Source organism: Tiliqua scincoides, chromosome 3 (genome assembly GCF_035046505.1).
Source record: "Tiliqua scincoides isolate rTilSci1 chromosome 3, rTilSci1.hap2, whole genome shotgun sequence".
Lineage (NCBI taxonomy): Eukaryota > Metazoa > Chordata > Lepidosauria > Squamata > Scincidae > Tiliqua > Tiliqua scincoides.
Genome location: NC_089823.1, coordinates 216880736 through 216898953, shown reverse-complemented (window position 1 = coordinate 216898953; position 18218 = coordinate 216880736). Strand labels below are relative to the sequence as shown.

At 42.2% G+C, this 18218-nt stretch overlaps 1 protein-coding gene across 2 annotated transcripts in view; it reads right to left on the bottom strand.

Annotated features, from left to right (window-relative positions):
• The window catches only part of GMPS (guanine monophosphate synthase), a 47589-nt gene that overhangs the window by 23689 nt on the left and 5682 nt on the right, over positions 1-18218 (bottom strand). For both annotated transcript variants that reach the window (XM_066621905.1, XM_066621904.1), the window contains exons 2-3: positions 9126-9307; positions 4713-4827 (exon numbers count right to left, since the gene is read on the bottom strand). In XM_066621905.1, coding sequence (XP_066478002.1) covers positions 4713-4827; positions 9126-9307 — 297 coding nt within the window. The remainder of the gene's footprint in view (positions 1-4712; positions 4828-9125; positions 9308-18218) is intronic.

The following is an 18218-nucleotide window of genomic DNA, read 5'->3' as shown; positions in this document are numbered from 1 at the left end:
GAGCTCTAATTCATATACACTTCCATGCAGAAAACCCACAGCACTCGAATATCTAAGGCAGCAGCACCCAAACTCACGACTGCTGTGCACCCACACATAGTCCCCATCCAGAGTGCAGCTTTCCACTCCACCCCCGGATGGCTCATTGTCTGGGTAGACCTGGGCACCGGGATGCTCTGGGCAGTCACATCTGTTGCTGGATGTCCCAGAAGGCTGCACAACAGGACAGCTGGGCAGACGTTCCTGCCCAGAGCGTCCTGGTGCCCAAGTCTATCCAGATGATGAGCTACGTGGGAGCAGAAAGATAAGGTCAGCTCACTGGGCAGACAGGTTCATATGAACTCCAGATCTGGCCCCTGGCCAGAGTTCAGGCAGCCCTGACCTAAGGGAAACTGAAGAGATGTGTAGAAACATCACAACACACATGTTGGTGGATGTCTGCAGATTTCTTAGCAGTGTAAAGACGCAATGGGCAAAACTTTAAGTACTTCATCTACTACATCAACTAATTAACTGGGTCAAACAACTGCATCGTATGCAGAATATATTAATTATAACATTATGTGGCAATATAATGTGTGTGCACATTTTCCTGAGACTCTGTGTATATCAATTCACATTTTGAACCTTTTTTCAGCATTTTCTCTTCTAGCTCCTTTTGCCCCAATTCTTTTCTCGCCCTCCCACTCATTATGCAGGCCATGTCTTAGATCCTGTCATTCCTTCCTACTGCTGCATTCCTAATTTTTATTTTGTTTCTTTTCCTCTTTCACATCACTACCTTGTTCCAATCTCTTACGTTGTACTTTTTCTCCCTCTTGGGTTTTGAAACCTAAGACTTTTGTTTTTCAGAACCTAATCAGTTCTCAGTTTCTTCTCTTCCTTTCTTCTCCTCTCACCATTTACTGTTGCTGTCTTCGTTCCCATTTTTTCTTCATCCCACTTCTCCTCAACTTCACCGGTTTTCATCGTGCTACTTTCAGTCTTGCATTAAAGCTGCTGAATGTCCCTGGCAGAAATCTTGCCACCTTTCTTCCATCATACCTGTGAACTTTCAATCTATTCATATAATATTTCATTCCAGAAAACCAAGTACTTTTCTTGCTTTATCCCTCTTCTAAGCACCAATCTGCTATTTCCAATTCTCATAAGAACATAAGAGCCCCGCTGGATCAAGTCAAAGGCCCATCTAGTCCAGCTTCCTGTATCTCATAGTGGCCCACCAAATGCCCCAGGGAGCACACGAGACAACAGACACAATCTACATCCAGGTACCTTTCCTTGCATCTGGCAATCAGAGGCAGCCTGCCTCTAAAACCAAGAGCTTCCACATACCTACTGTGATTTGCAACCTGTAATGAACTTTTCTTCTAGAAATTTGTCCAATCCCCTCTTAAAGGTATCTAGGCAAGATGCCATCACTACTTCCTGTGGCAAAGAGTTCCACAGACTAATTACACACTGGGTAAAGAAATATTTTCTTCTGTCTGTCCTAACTCTCCCAACACTCTAGTGGATGTCCCCTGGTTCTGGTGTTATGTGAGAGGGAAAAGAGCGTTTCTCTATCCACTCTGTCCATCCTCTGCATGATTTTGTATGTCTCAATCATGTCCCCCCTCAGGCGCCTCTTTTCTAGACTGAAAGGACCAAATGCTGTAGCCTTTCCTCATAAGGTCGGTGCCCCAGGTTCTCTTTTTTGTTATCCTTTTCTACCTGTTCCTTCATCAATTTCTATGGCATTCTACCAATTACTTGCTTTTTTCTTCAATACTCCCATCGTTTCTTCAGATTTTAATATTTCCATTAATGGTTCTTTCTTTCTCAGTTTACTTTTTGCTGGTATCCCTCCAAGATGAATTTGTGACCTTCTGTATATGTTTCCTATTGGAAGTCAAATTGCTTAGTTTGGTCTATAATATTATTGCTATGCTGACAATAGCTCTGTTCTCTTTCTGTATTCTGATTGAGTCACTCCAACTTACAGCTATTTCTGTTTGAACATTGCTTCAAATTCAACATGTAAGGATTGACTTATTTCCTCTTCACTTTCTAAATTGACAAATCCTTACTCTTCAATCTTCTTGATAAGTTAAGTATCTGGATGTGTTTTTATGTGAAAATCCCCTTTTGCCTTTTAGTTGTGATTTTCTGTATAACTGGTTATGTTACTATGGACTAAAATATCATGCAGGCTAAACTTCTCACACAGGCCACATTTCCAAAACTCTGGTCAAGTCACAAGCTCATGGTTACACAACCACCACCTCCCCATGGTCACACATTATGGGAGGAAGTCTGGCATCTTAAATCATTGTTTAAGTGTCTACATTACTTATTCATTGTATTGAATACTGTATTCATTGTATTGTTTTAACCCAATCACTGTTTAAGAACTGTATGCAAAGGTGTCTCCTAACCCAATTACTGTTTAAGTACTGTATGCAAACTTGAACTGCCTTCTTGTGCTGCTGATTCATCCTACTGTGTAACTTCCCCCCATCTAGGAAGCCAGATATAGACCCCACTGAATTTTGCTGATAACTGACATCCTGACCCTTTCAATGTTTTACACACTCCAAGCACCCTGCTGCGTGGTAGTATCGCTACTATCCAGTTCAGCACTGTCAGAACCCCTTTTAAGTGAGGGCTTCCTCTCACATGCTCTGGCTCTCTCTCCAAGGACCAACACATCTGTGTTGTGTCAGAGGGTCCTCTTCAAAGGACTCCCCCCCCCTTCAACTGCTCTACAGGACAGGTAACTATCTTGCGCCTGGAACTCTCTCCCTTCTTCCCTGCCCCCCACTTTCTCCCCTTCTCTCCCCATCTTTAGTTAGCAGCTGGGGCTGGCAGCAGGGACCCCTAAAATCCTTCCCTACAACCTTTCCTTTTTCTAATTTCCTCGGATGCACCAAATACTCTTCATACGCAACCACCACGAAAGCTAGGTACATTGGATTCAAGTATTAGGACCAAGAAACATACACTTATCATTTCTCCATGTGCATTATGTTTACCTTTGTGCTTCTGTAATAACATTATAATCTTTTATTAAAAGTTATCTCTCAGTCTCCTCTTTAAGCAAAAGGGAATTTCTCTGCATTACGCCATCTTGTTATCCAGCCTACGATCCTAAGGTTCCAATAAGAGCAGTGTAATAATTCCCCTAAACAAAACAGCCCTTTTAGTAACATAATCCTCCCTTTTTACCTCATATTACTACTTTTGCTAAAGTCAAACAGTACTTTCTCCCTCTCTCCTCCAACTACCTACTTTACTAAAAAAAAAAATCAGATCCTCATTCCATCTTGTATTGTTTTGCTTGCCTAGTATTCTAAGGGGGGGAATTGGTGGAAGGCACCCACACCAGGTTCTCCCCATAAACATTCAGCACTGCAGACTTGATCTGTACACAAGTTCTGTTGCTAATGCACAAATGGCTCCATTTTGCAACACAGCTTGGAGAAAACACAGAGCATCTTATTTTTGTAGTGCTCTGATGAAGATTTATGAACAAAACACACTTGGTAGAATAAACTGATACTCTGAGCCTTAGAGGTTTCCCTACCTCTTCTTTAAAAGTATCTCTATTCTCAATACTTCCATGTGCTTTTTTCTTTCTTCATACTTTAAATCATGTCACAACTTTATAGGTTTCTCTTCAGTGGCTTCTTCTGTTGTCCCATATTAAGTTAGAAGTAGTTTTAAAATCTCCTCATGGCCTTGGCCAGGACTTTTATCATTTTCTCTCTATTTTCCTCCTTGGTTTCTCCATTCATCAAATACTAATTTTCTTATTAAGCCTCCATCTCCCTCACACTATTTCCTGCCTGCAGCCCATGGTCCCTTATGTGTGAAACACTCCCCCTTTGGAAAGTCTCTTCTATAAAATTATGACAAACTTTTTTCTCTTACATTTCCCTCAACATCCTATTTCGATTCCATTGATTATTTTCTTTTATTATCAGACATATTTCTGAAACTTTTTGCTTCCCATTTGTTTCATCAAGATAGTACAACACTTCTCCATTTCATTCAACATAAGCTCAACTAAAATAAGAGATGAGAGTTTGCAGGTTAGGATTCTATATTTATTCACGCACAGGGCTTACTATATTTAAGGTATTTCTATAAGTAATAAAGGTGGTAGACAATAGCACCGATAACTGAAGAAAAGATTATTTGAGGTGAAGAGAACTCTGCACACACGCGCGTGCATGAGTAAACAGCTCATAGTCATAGTTCCAGCTTAGTTCATTTCAAGGTTATAAATATCAGAGCTAAAATTAAATACCAATTTACAACACATTTAATAACACTGGCAAACCACAGCAATCATTTTCAAAAGCATACATTTTTTCTTCCATAGTGATGGCCCAAAAGGCGCAAGCATGATTCATACATATCACCACACAGTAGGATTCTGTGCGTCGAGAACAGGGGACCCACTCACAAAAGCCTTGCACCCACACACAGTGCACATGTGCTTGAACAGATCAATAAATTAACAAGGAGAAAAGTACTATGTATAAAATATGTTTTTAAAGAAAGGTTATTTTTCCAAAAAAGCCATTGTCCATACAGTATTGGTTTAGGTCTATTTCCAAACACAAATTTCAAACATTGTACTGCTATAGCTAACCTAAGCATAAAAACAGCAGTTTAATCTTAGTCAAGTCTATGATACAGTCAATTGTAGAGGATGCGAGTAGTACCTGCATGCCATAGCATATTCCAAGAACTGGTTTGCCTATTGTAAATATTGCTGGGTCAAACCATGGAGCATCTTCTGCATAAACAGAATTTGGTCCTCCAGATATGATGATAGCTCTGCAAAGGAGATTACATTTTTGAAAAGTACAGGTTAATTCACAGTCAAGTACTGGTTCAATAAAAGACACTTTGGAAATCCGTTTGCACAAAACTTTTACAAAGGCAATGAGACAAGGTTCATGTGCATATGGCATCTTGAACCATAAAGTGAGCAAGCTATACTGAAACAGCAAATTACCCAGGATGGCATATTATCAGAACTGAAAAGTAGGTCCACTGGCAAAATTTAAATTGGAACAAGTAACTGCAAGCATACAAGTATCTTTCTAATACAGTGTCCCTAAAAACAGTGTTCCTTGCCACTTTCAGCAACTAGCATAAAACAAAAATTCTATTAGATTACAATATCTCGGTCTCCTAGCAGCTGTTTAAAAAACTACTTTATCATTAATCATAGGCAATACTGAAGCAAAAATGCCACAAATTTAAGAGCAAGAGAGAATGCTTTTCACAGATCCCCATCTAAGTTCACAGTATTAATGAACTTACAGCCCAATCTTGAGCTGCCCTGCACACGGGACTGCCGCGGTACCAAGAACGGCTGCTGCGATATCCTGCGTGTAACCAGGCAGCCTATGGCGGCTCCTCAGAGGAAGGGAAGCAGCCCTGCAATGGGGCTACTTGATTCTACAGCAGCTCTGGAGCTGCTGCAGAATCGGAGAGTCCCATGTCAGACCATGTGGTTCAACACGGGGTTCAGGATCACAGGACTCCAGGTCACCAACAATGCCCAGGCAAATGCTCAAAGACAAGACTGAATCAAAAGACCAGTGGTTGGCAACCTTCAGTCTCGAAAGACTATGGTATAAGCCTACAGCACCCGGTATTCCCAGGCGGTCTCCCATCCAAGTCCTAACCAGGCCTGAATCTGCTTAGCTTCCGAGATCAGACAAGATTGGGCATGTGCAGGGTAACAGTTGCTAACAAAAAGACCAGTAAAAGACCAGTTGCTAACAAAAGACCAGTAAAAGATCCCATTTGCTAGGATCACTATTCTGTTCATGGCCCAGATGAACTGCAGAATAGCATGATGGCCCTGTCCACCTACATTACTACTGCCATTTTATTGACAGAAGCTCCAAATGAAGGACAGATGATAAAAGGACATGCCACTTAATTTCTAAGAGACCCAACCAACTACAACATGATCAGTTAAAGATTTTGCCATGAAACGTACAACTGTAAGGAAACACACAACTATTGTCTCTGCTGCTATTGTGTCTGTTGTGTTCTGTCCAGCAGAGTTTTTAATGGGTGGCTCAGAATGCATGCAAATTTGAGAATCCAGCATCTCTTGGGTCAGACAGAATAATTTTGTGCGTGCTCTATTACAGGGAAATGCATTTGAATTCAGGCTTCTTTGTATATGTTTTAACATATTATGAGCTAAAGCAGGAGTGGGCAAACTTTCAACTTTAGGGATCCTGGACCTTGTGTAGGTGAGAGAATTTCAGTGGGTGTAGCTCGTCATCTGTGAGATGACGACCTGCACCCAGTGAAATTCCCTCTTCTATACAATTGTAAAAAGTCAACAATCCCTGAAGTTGAAAGTTTGCCCACTCCTGTGCTAAAGAACTACTATTAAAGAGTTGCTAGACTGCACTTGCAGTCAGCATGCTCTCTAAGTTGCATGATCACATAGTTTTGATGGAAGCCCTGTGGAGCTTCCAGCTCAGAGCTCCAGAGCTACCCCTGAGCAGTCATGGTAAGGCTCCATGCATGGGGAGGATTAGAGGGAATAATGCTTGAATACTGCTTGTAGTCTTGAGTGATATTTGCATCAACAGGATGCAACTTCTGTGAACCTTGTTAAATCTTTCAATGCCACAATAATGAGATTTTAATCATGTGACTAATGCCAGGTGAGTGTTCCCAAGGGAGTTTAAACAATTGTGCTTGCTCTTATTAATCATCAAATTCCAGAGGGTGTGAAACAATTGCTTGTCGTCTTCTTCCAGTTCCCTAAGGGAACCTGATAGATTTTATCCTACCCAAAATAAATGTGCACTATGCCATGGGGAAATATGGCACAAAGACTTGGAACAAAAGCATCCTCCACATGTTGATAATCCTTAGCCTCACCATTCCAATCAACCCAACCTACATTTTGCTGTCTCAGAGCACAATCCTAACGTGGTGAGCTGGCACAGCCATCCCTGCACAAGTTCAGAAGTGTTGCAAATATGCTACAAAGCACACTTGCAACTAACTGTGAGCTGGCAGCACCAGCTCAAAGGCTTGCTTCGGCCTATCAGAGCTACATCCAAGAGCAGCATCGGCTGAAGCAGGTAGGATTGTGCCCGCTGGCACAGGGGCTTGGGGAGGGTGGGGACAGAGGGAGGGAGTAACAGGGGCAGATCAGGCCCAGGAGGGAGTGGGATTAGCAGAGACCTCCTACGCTGTATCCTAACCCCCTTCCTGACATTATACTGGGTTTCCCAGATTTGTGACAGCTAAATAGCTGGTGTGGATCCAAGCAGCCCCATAGTGTAGGCTGGGCTCAACAGTGGTAAGGAGAAAAATGTCCCTTTACCCTGAGAAGACCTCCAGCCACCTGCTAACCTGTGCTGGATACAGCGCAGCCATGCAGCCTGGCTGTGTCAGCTCAGTTAGGATTGAGCTGTCGGGGTCTCTGATCATGGATGTAGGTGGACATAGAACTTGTGTCCTAGGAAACCCCAGCACTGATTTTAAGTCCTTCCTATCATCTGTGCATCACATTAGACTTGAAAAGGCAAACAGGAAAGGCCTTTGGTAGTTGTTCCCCAACTACCAAACTTCTTTACACGATTTTGGAAGAAGGATTGTTTCAGAAGAATTGCAGAAACTTCGCTTCTGAGCTGGTGTTCAGCGATCGACATTAGTTTTCTCTAGAACAGAGTTTTAACATCTCATAGCTATTCCTTAAAACCATAAACAAATACAAAATAAACAGAACAGTCAGATTAACTGATGACTAGAGCTGGTTTTTTCAGTGACAATGATATATACACATTAACACCACATTCCGCACTTCTCATTTTTGTAAAAAAACAAAAACACTCCAAAATCTGCAAAAAAAAAATCCATTCTCTAATGCCTCTACATCAGTGTTTCTCAAACTGTGGGTCGTGACCCACCAGGTGAGTTGCAAGCCAATTTCAGGTGGGTCCCCATTCATTGCAATATTTTATTTTAAATATTTTACACTTGATGCTACCATGGTATGTGACTGCATTTGGGGAAATGTTACAGACCTGTACTTTTAACAAGCTACTATGTATAATCTTTTAACAATGATAGTAAATGGGACTTACTCCTGGGTAAGTGTGGGTAGGATTGCAGACTAGGATTGTTAAAACTCATCCTGCTTGATGATGTCACTTTCGGTCATGACATCGCTTCCAGTGGTTCCTGACAGATTCTAAAAAGTGGGTCCCGGTGCTAAATGTGTGAGAACAAATGCTCTACATATTCTCTAACACCTCTGCATGCATGTGGCTGCATCTGCTGACACTATACCACCTATACCACATATCTAGTACACTTTTAAAGCAATTATAATTTATAATTATAATTTTTAAAAGGTGCCCTTGGAATAAAAACACAACACTGCTTTCTGCACTTCTCATTTTTGTCAAAAAATGAGATATGTGAAAAAAATAAAACCAAAAAAGCACACTTCTACTGATGGCTGTTATAGGGTTACTTTGCAATAGGTTTGGCTAGGGGGAAAAATTCAATTTTCAAAAATTGTAATTACATTGCAAACAATACTTGCAAGTCATTTGTTAATAACTGGTCATTGGTTAAAACTAAGGGCAGGTTTCAAGGTTCTAGTTCAGAGGCAAGTTACATGTAGGAAAGACTATGCAGTCTTGCATTGTTTCAGAATATAGGTGGGATACTAAATGCTAAATACTCCTCCCATTAAACTCTTCCTAAACACAGAGAATTAGCAGGTTAGGATGAATGTTTTCAGCCCAGTCTTCTTCCTGACATACCTTAACAGAACATTTTATGCACAGGGAATTAATGGCACAGAGGAACAAATATGAAATTCTCCATCCACCTAATTTTAACAGTGTGGTTCTAGGAGGGATGTATGAAATGCCTTCTCTTTTTTGGGCAGCACACAAACTGTCCTTCATTCAAGACTTTCAAAGTACCTTTATCCTTTGAAAACTCACTTAAATTTAAATTTTAGCAGGCAAGATACGAAGATGCACCAGTTAGTTCTTAGCCTAGCTTTCCAAAAGAGTAACAGTACCTTTAAAGCCTCCCCCCCCCTCCAAAAAAAACATGATCCATCTTACCGGAATCCCTGTTCTTTGATGGCAAAGGCTGGAGTTTCCAAAGGGAAGATCTCTGACTGGACAAACAGTTCTCTGACTCGGCGATCTATGACTTTCCCATACTGTGCTCCAGCATCAAGAATTACAACAGCTCCCTCATAGCGGCACAGACCATCCTTGATATCTCCTCCAGTATTCTCCAACTGTGAACATTATTTACACAAGTACAGAAAGTCAGATCAAGACTGGGAGTTAATTGTTAAAAGATACTTGTAGTCTCTTTTACAGGAAGTCAAAATGATCAAGAACACGTAAGCAATAAGCATGAAATGAAAAATTTAATACACAAGGGAGTCTCTGAGCTACAGCTTTATACAAACTTAAGAAAAACAGTTTGCATTGGTGAAATCTAACTGATAGTGCTCATTGTTAACAAATGTAGATTTAAAGCTTCTCTTTCTTGACCCCTTTTTGAGGCTTCAGTCCCATTTCCTCACTCACCAGTGCAAAGACCTGAAGAAACATGAGCCTTTAAAGTTGCAATGCACATCAATCTGAAGAACACTTTTGGCTTAGTCAAAAGTACAACACAAGGAAACTTTTGCCCTGTAGCAAATGCATTTCAGGGTGAATTGTATTGAGGACATATGAGAAACATTTAGAGTCACCTACATGGCAAGCGCCAGCAGTTATCACTACAATAAAGGGAGGTATCAACTTCTGCGTGGCTGTTGGCCAAAGACTGCGTGCCCACAATATTCAGTCACGATGGAGAAGATTACAAAGCATCATAGATCGTAGCAGCTTTATGCCTCTCAAACACATATAGTAGTACCTTAACATCCATGGGGGTTCCATTCCCGGAACCCCAGCAGATGACAAAACCCGTGAATAATCAAATGCACTGGTCTGGGGACCTCGACCCTTCGAGGGCGACTGGAGCTGTGCTCCCATCACCTCTGGAGGCCTTCTAAATGTCTAAAAGGCCTTCTAAAGGTCTAAAAATGCCATTTCTGATTTTGGGGGGGGGGGAATCAGATGTGACATTGTTAGGCCTCCTGAAGGCCTCAGAAAACCCTCTGGAGGCATCCAGAGCACAGCTGGTCACCTCTGGGAGGGTACAGGTGGGTCTGACCCCATGGGTTCAGAACCTGCGGATAGTTAAGTCTGTGGGTTCCAGATCCACAGATAAAAGAGACCCGATCTGTACTTGTAATGCCTAAGCAGCAGAGTTAGGGTGTTTGTTTTCAGTATTGAAGTGGTAAAGGAGAAGTACAGTTCTTCACAGAAGAGAATCATTAGGTATGTAAATAGCCAGTCACTTCAGGTGATTAAGAATTGCTTCCAGCTCAGAAGGTAAAGTTTTTGTAAAATGGATGAGAATAGATTTTTCTTTCAGACTAACAATGAGCCCACAAATAATTTATACTGCTATGAATGGTCAGCTGGGCTCGTAAAATTTTCTGTATTCTAACAACTTGCAACTGGTCAAAAGAACCAGGCTGACAGTGGTTATGTACACACCACAAAACAAGTGGGGATTATGAAGAAAATCTAACAGGACAACATCAAATGCACAACATAGTGCATGTTTTTGCAGTTCCTACCCAGACAGCACAATAAGGTTATGCTTCAAATCATATTGTCTTGCTTTAAGACATTCAAGAGTTGTCTATATTCCTAGCATAACTAAAAACAAAGAAACCATAACACACATTGATACAGCTACTCAGCACGGAATAGCATGTAACAAAAATTCTGGCTGTGATCAGAAGATGACCAACTACATGGCCATCTTCAATGCATGCAATACCAATAATATTGCTTTTCCTGTCCAAGTTACAGCTGTTTTTACCCTTACCTTTCCAATCATTCAATTGCATATTCCACGGGTTCTCAAACTGCCCCCCCCCCATTGCATCTCACCTATTCTGTGGCAGAAGGCACTGCAACCCACCTCAATCTCTGGTCCGGGCCTCCACAGGCCTCAGTTTGAGAAAACCTGGCATATTCACTGGCAGTGGTTATTGGTGGGAAAGGATAAATAACTCACACCAATCCATCCATGAACCACAGTCTGCACCATGCAATGGCATAACTCTCTGCAATACAACAATATCCAGAGGACACATTGGCTCAACATCAACTGAGTACCAGAGCCAGGCCAAGGGCTGAATTTGAGTTTATAAACTGAGGCTGGAGTCTACTTATGCAGAAGGTGCAGGTGTGCCCCAGTATCCACGGGGGTTCCATTCCAGACCGCCCCCCCATGGATACCTGAATCCACGAATACTTGAGACTTCCCAGTCTCCAGAGGCTCACAGCCTCTACAGGGCTCAGAATGGCCACTTAGGCCAAAAAAGGCACTTCTGGTTTTATGGAAACTGGAAGCAATGTTTTTATGCCTCCAGATGGTGCAGGGTACATAGGAGAGTTCCCTCCACATCCATGGTTAAGTGAAACCACATATATGGGATCCATGGATATAGGTGGTTGCTCCCCTGTATTTTTGTTGACCAGACAAAGATAAATAATAAGAGCCAGCTCTTTTGCATCAACCCAGACCAATTCCGATGCCTCACACTGCCTGCGCATTATATGGGCCCAATACTGCACGGCCCTGTTTGCCTGCACACTTGAAGAAGTCTCCAAAGTAAGAGCAACACAGTCTATGGTAGCACACTAGGCCAAATCCTTAGATCAGTGGTTCCCAAACTGTGAGCCATGGTTCCCTGGGGAGCTACGGAAACCAGCCAGGGGAGCTGCAGAATCCTCACAAAAAACCCACTGCCCTATAAAATGTGTAGGACTGTAGTCCTAATGGGGAGCCAATTGCTCAGTAGATCAAGGGAGCTGCCAGTTGAAAAAGTTTGGGAACCACTGCCTTGGATCATGAACCAGAATACTGCTCTCTTCCTTCCATATGTACTTTAAAAGGGGAGGGGGGACACTAACATCCAATCAAGAACACAAGCGCCCTATTCAAACCGAATAATAATTAATAATAATCACCTGAAATAAAAGTAATGAAGAAAATTATATACGATAACCTCATCTTAATGGACCTCAATTTAACAGACTTAGGAAATAACAGATGTCTGCTTCATTAAAAAGCTAGTCATATGTGTGCATTGTCATTAATGCATTCGGATTTAACAGACTTTGGGCATTAACAGACAGCCCTTTTCCCCTTATTAGTCCATTAAATCTAGCGTTCTCTGAATAGCAATATCCTCAGGGAATTAAACTGCTACATACTAGTTCCATTTTACATCTATTTGGAAAACAAAAGGGTCTTCTGTCAAACAACTGGGCATGAAATGTTATAGGGTTAAGAGAGAACACAGTAAGAAAAACAGCATTTTTTCTACTTCTGTTTAATATATTTCCCAGATATTTAATGCCAAACTCTCCTGAAAAATCTCCAAGTTGTTTTTTTAAACTGTTTCTTATGCCTTCAATACTTGCGAGCAAGTTTCTAGAAAAAGTCTTTCTATATGATTTTAAACTTACTCGGTTTAAGTCCATAAACATTCAGAATCAAGAATAAAAGCAATACTACTTAGCCTTTCACAGTAGGCCCTTATATTGCAGGTGAGGGCAGAGAGAATCATGGAAGGCTTAAGGCCACCAAATGAGTTTGTGACAGAGGAGAAATTTCAACAGGAGATCTCATAATTCACTCTTAGCTCTATATAGCACCATACCCCACTGCATACTGCTGAGCTGATCTCATCTGAAAGCCAATGAGGTACTAATGGAAAAGAGGCTTTCACCTAAATATAACACCCAATATCTATAAGCAATAACACATCTCTGCAGTTCCCCTCCCCAAGCACTATACTGTCTTAGGCCATAGCTGGCAAATTCTTTAAGACATCAGAGAAGGTAAACAGCCAGCAGGAACCATGACAAATATGCAGAGCCAGCACCATTGTGATGGGGGAGAGGGAGAGAGGAGGAGGAGAATATATCTTCAGTGAAAGACTGGAAGATTAAAGGGGCATTACAATGACACTCAGCAAGGAAGATATTGCATACTCAATATTTCAGTAGATGGCTTGTAAATTCAATATTCATAGATGGCAAGTTTAATATTTCATAGATGGCTTATAAAATTTTCTGCTCCAAGGTGCTGGTAAACATGACTAAGACATTCATTCGCTTCCTGAACAACTTCAGAAAGTTTTTGTTAACTCAGGGGTACACATAGCTAAATGTTAAAAATTAAAGCCAGTTGTGGAATGTGCAGATGCATGCACACACAGATTTGGTGAAGACATAGCTTTTTTTCTAATCACTTACCTATGCTTAAGAGCCAAGGACTGCCCTCAGGCTTGCATGCTTCCCCCCAACTTCCACACTCATTCCATACAAATTCTTCCCTCTTCAGCGCTAACTATGGTTAGCACTGCTGAACTGCAATCCTAACGTTCTGTTTTCAAACCATGGCTTCAAAGTTAACTACACCTAATATTCAGTTCAACAGAGAAACAAAGCAAGTCTTAGCTAAGACAAGTGTGTTGGAGGAGTCCACAAGTACAAAGACAGAGGGGTAAGAACCTGCAAGGCACTGTTGATCACTTTGTCACAATGATGGGATACAAAAATTGGCCTAAGCTATAGCAGGACACCGGTGTTATCACTGTGTCCATAATCAAACTCCAACAAGAACATCTTACCACAGAATTGCTGGGAAAGGCAAATCTGTCCTTCAGTTCCATTGGTTACTTTATTATGATAAAGTAGATATGGTAGATAATTATGGAAGCACCTATGCACATAGAAAGGAACACTCCAACATTTTAGAAAGAGAAAGTATATGCTAAGCAGATATAGCCTATGTCATTGATTTTCAACCTTTTTCGTCTCATGGCACACTGACAAGGCACTAAAATTATCAAGGCACACCATAATGACACCAGAAGATTGCACCTCCCGGTGGCCCTCACTTCACTTGGCAACCTTCAGTCTCAAAAGACTATGGTATCGCGCTCTGAAAGGTGGTTCTGGAACAGCGTCTAGTGTGGCTGAAAAGGCCAATTCGGGAGTGACAATCCCTTCCACACTGGGAGCAAGTGCAGTCTGTCTCTGGTCTGTCTCCCTGGCTATGGGCCTTCCTTCTTTGCCTCTTAGCCTCAGACTGTTGGCCAAGTGTCTCTTCAAAATGGGATCCTCCCCCAAACTCCTGCAGACCATCCATGGCAAACCAGTGTGCCACGGACAGTGTTTAAAAATTGCTGGCCTAAGCAGACACTTAGAGAGCAATGCCGAGCACCAACACACACACAATATATCCCAGTTAGAAGGTCCCCACACATCAAATCACACTTTAAATTCTCAAGTGGGAAGAGTCTGGAAACTTGCCATTAAAATTGCTAAAAATAATTCAGTAGAAAACCAGGGTACAAGAGCAGGTGAGAACAGTCATTACAAGGGAGAGCCGACTGAGAAACAGCCATTGTATCCTGCATGTGCAATTCTCTGGTATAGCATACTTCATGAACCTTCGAGATGCACTCTCTATATTACCACTTAACCCAGCCAACTATGTATTATCCACGCTTAGAAGGAAAGAAAAAAGCTCTTCACTGCAACTCAAACAAGAGTTGTGTTGGAGGGCATCAATGGCAAGAATATAAGAGATTTTAAATAAATAATTATAGAAGAAAGGAACCATGGAGAACATCAACAAGGGCCCACAAAATTCATTTACTATGACAATTTCCCACCCCCCCCCTCCCCCAGCATGCATGAAGTTGAGGAACTACCACATTCCTTAGGTCAAAGTTGCTGGATTCAAAGGTGCCCCAACTCCAGCCTGACTGAGCCAAGACTCTACCACAGATCCATAGCGAAGGGCAGGCTCAGCAACAATCACAAATTCTGGCTAATTACTAAAAGCAGCCAAAATGTGTAACTCCTTGATACACCACTTCCTCAAGAGCATCACATTCTCTCACAACAGTCATTGTGCAAACCAAAGCACGGATCATTCCAAGGGAGACACACAATAAGCTGATACGGTAAACAACTTTCACTTCATTTAATTACTTGCAACCCATTCTGACAAGTCTTCCTCTCCTGTGCTTTCCCCTTTGTCCTCTGTTCTGATCATTCTTCAAGTGACTTTTGGAACCACTCCCCTTGGTTTATATTCCCCATTCTCCCACTCTGCACCTGTCTTTTGTCCACCCCATCTCTCCAGATGCACCATTGGCTGACCTGTTTCAGTGGAACAATAAGCCTACTAGAGCTGATGAATCATTGTCCCTCTGGCTTAGCTGTTAAGATGTTACAGAAATGATGGCCTGCCTTGGCCCAGTTAACTGTTTAAGCTGTTTAAGACACAGCATTCAATGTTATATTAAAACTGCCCTGCAGCAGTACATCATGGAGTTTCATGGAGTTGCATCATGGCTAAGTGATTTTGGAGCTTCTCACTGGGACAGACAGCAACTGCTACTTATAACGACTATGTGCCTAAATCCATTCACATGAGTTGTTCTTATAATATGTGGGAAGAGAAAGTCCATGTTAACTGAGTCATCAGCAGTTGCTATGGTTCAAGAAATTAGAGTCATGCCCTGATCATGTGAATCCACTCCAACAGGGCCTAGGAGAGGGGGGTAAAGGGGGTAATTTGTACCCGGGCCCAGGAGGGGGCCCAGAAAGTTCCTGGAATCTTAAATTTTGCGATCTCACCCAAACTCACTGCCTATGCATGATACTGGGGACACAACCGTGGTCATGCAGTGGCAACTGCTGCTGCAGACCATACACACCGGGCCCAGACCCTCCTTAACACAGTGTCAAATCTGAAAGTAAACTGGCCTACTATAGTAGCTCTTTGGCTTGTGGATCTGATAACCATGAAGGAGTGTATAGGGGCACAGCTGCAAGGCTACAGTGTGAACCTAAAAACAGTGATGCTAATTTTCAGCAATGATTTTCTAAATTTCAGATTTTAAAGAGACTTAGGAGTGTTTTTGGTTTTGCATATTACTTTATCTGGCTGCCAATGCTGCATGGTTGGGTAGACCTGGGCTCCACATCCATAAGTCTGGTAGACCTGGGCTCCAAAGACTATTCTGGCTGTCAGCACCCTCCCCTGCCCGATTTTGCCCCCCCCATTCTGCCTTCCCCCATTGCCTTTTTCCCCTTTGGGAAGGGGCCCAAAAGAAACTTTGCACCCCCTGATAAAATTCCTCTCAGAGGTGCTGCACTCCAAGTATATTCACAAAGTGTCATGACCAATAGCTACTACTGCTGGATTATGTTGTCTCAAATAAAGATGAAATCAGATAAAGGGAAAATCATTGCTATGGTATTCGAATCAGAAAACAACACTGTGATGGTGAAGAATGTCAGAGTAAATTTATAACAGGCCCATCTCATCCCTTTCAAACTTTTGGATTACATACATTAATTTAAAATCACAGAGTCTACATGTGAAAAGTCTGCCGCTATCTGTGCTTGATCAACCAAATAAACCAATTACATGACAAAATATTGTGGAGTCATCTCATGCAGTGCTTTACAGACCATTTCTGAGAACTGTGAAAGTCTTAAGGATCTTGAATACCGAAAGCTTCGAGGGGGATTTAGAGTTCTACTCTACGACAGTGATTCTCAAACTTTTAGGGAGATTTGCTCCCTAAGTCAGCCTTTGCAGGAGAGGGGTGAGGGCAGTGATGCGATCCCCAGAATCATGTCACTGTCTCCCCCCACCATGGGGGAAGCTTTACACACGCTGATGGGTCGTGCCCCACCAGTTTGAGAACCACTGCTCTATGCTATACCACTACAACAGAATACTTTCCTTGCTTTGGTGCTGAAACACTGGGTCAGCAGTGACAACTGACATTGTTTTATTGGGGGCAAAATGTGTTGCATGAGTGTGCTAAGCAAGAAGCAGCATCATATTCATAAAGTAAGCTTTATCCTTCTACATAACCAGCAATGAAAAATTGATGATATGAGTTGAAATGCCACTTCAATTGCTGTGGTAAAAGCTTCTTCTTCTGCCATAAGTTATGGCCCATAAGAAAACAGCAGCAAACAGGATAGGGCAGCCCAAGCGAAAATGCAATTTCTTTAATGTCAACACCAGAACTGTGAAGATCAGACAAAGACTGATTTGGATACTCCCACCACAATATGTTCAGAATACTTTACAGTACTCAGATCTGATTAACAACGTAAGACAAACACATATTCCCACTAATCAAAATCCTTTGAACATGCTTTAGTAACATTCAGTTGCCCTACTGTGTAAACTGTACTTAATTCAGGGTCCCGCTGTGGAAAGTGATTTCCCTCATTTAGATGTGCATACCTTCCCCATTTATTTCAACTGGGAGAATATTAGCCCAGGCCTGCAAGGAGAATATATCATTTATTGACCAGAGAGTTATATCTCACCTTTAGGTCAAATAATCCAAGGCAGCTAACAGTAGCTTACAATAAACACAACACACTCCAGCAGCCCTTCATCCTCTAACCCAGGGGTCTCCAAACCCCAGCCCGGGGGCCAGATGCAGCCCGCGGAGAGCCTCTATCCGGCCCATGGTCAGCCTCTGATCCCCTGAGAGCCTCTGGCCCAGTTGACCGAACACAACCAGAGTTGTGCTTGTGGGGTGGGAGAAAGGGGGTCCATTTCAGTGTATGCTTTATTTCTTGGGCTGTGTTGGTGCTTGGAGAAATCCTGGGTATTTAAGCCCATTCATTCATTCATCTACAATCCATCTCTAAAGTATTTATTTAAATTTTATATTTAATATTTTTCCCCGGCCCTCGACACTGTGCCAGATATTTGATGTGGCCCTTTGGCCAAAAAGTTTAGAGACCCCTGCTCTAACCCATGGAAGAGGTCTCCACTTTTCCATGAAACTGGATGCTGAAGACAATCTACACAGAAGCAGTTATCTAATGGGTCAACCCATTGCCCAAATTCCACATTCGTTTCTGGCATGGTAAACCCACAAGATTGCACAATAGGGAACTGCAGGAGGTCTGGTCTAGAGGGTTGAGCCTCCATTTGCCTGAAGATAATATCCGAAGGTCGCCAGTTCAAGGCCACTGGCACCGTGTGACCTTGAAGCAGCTGGCAAG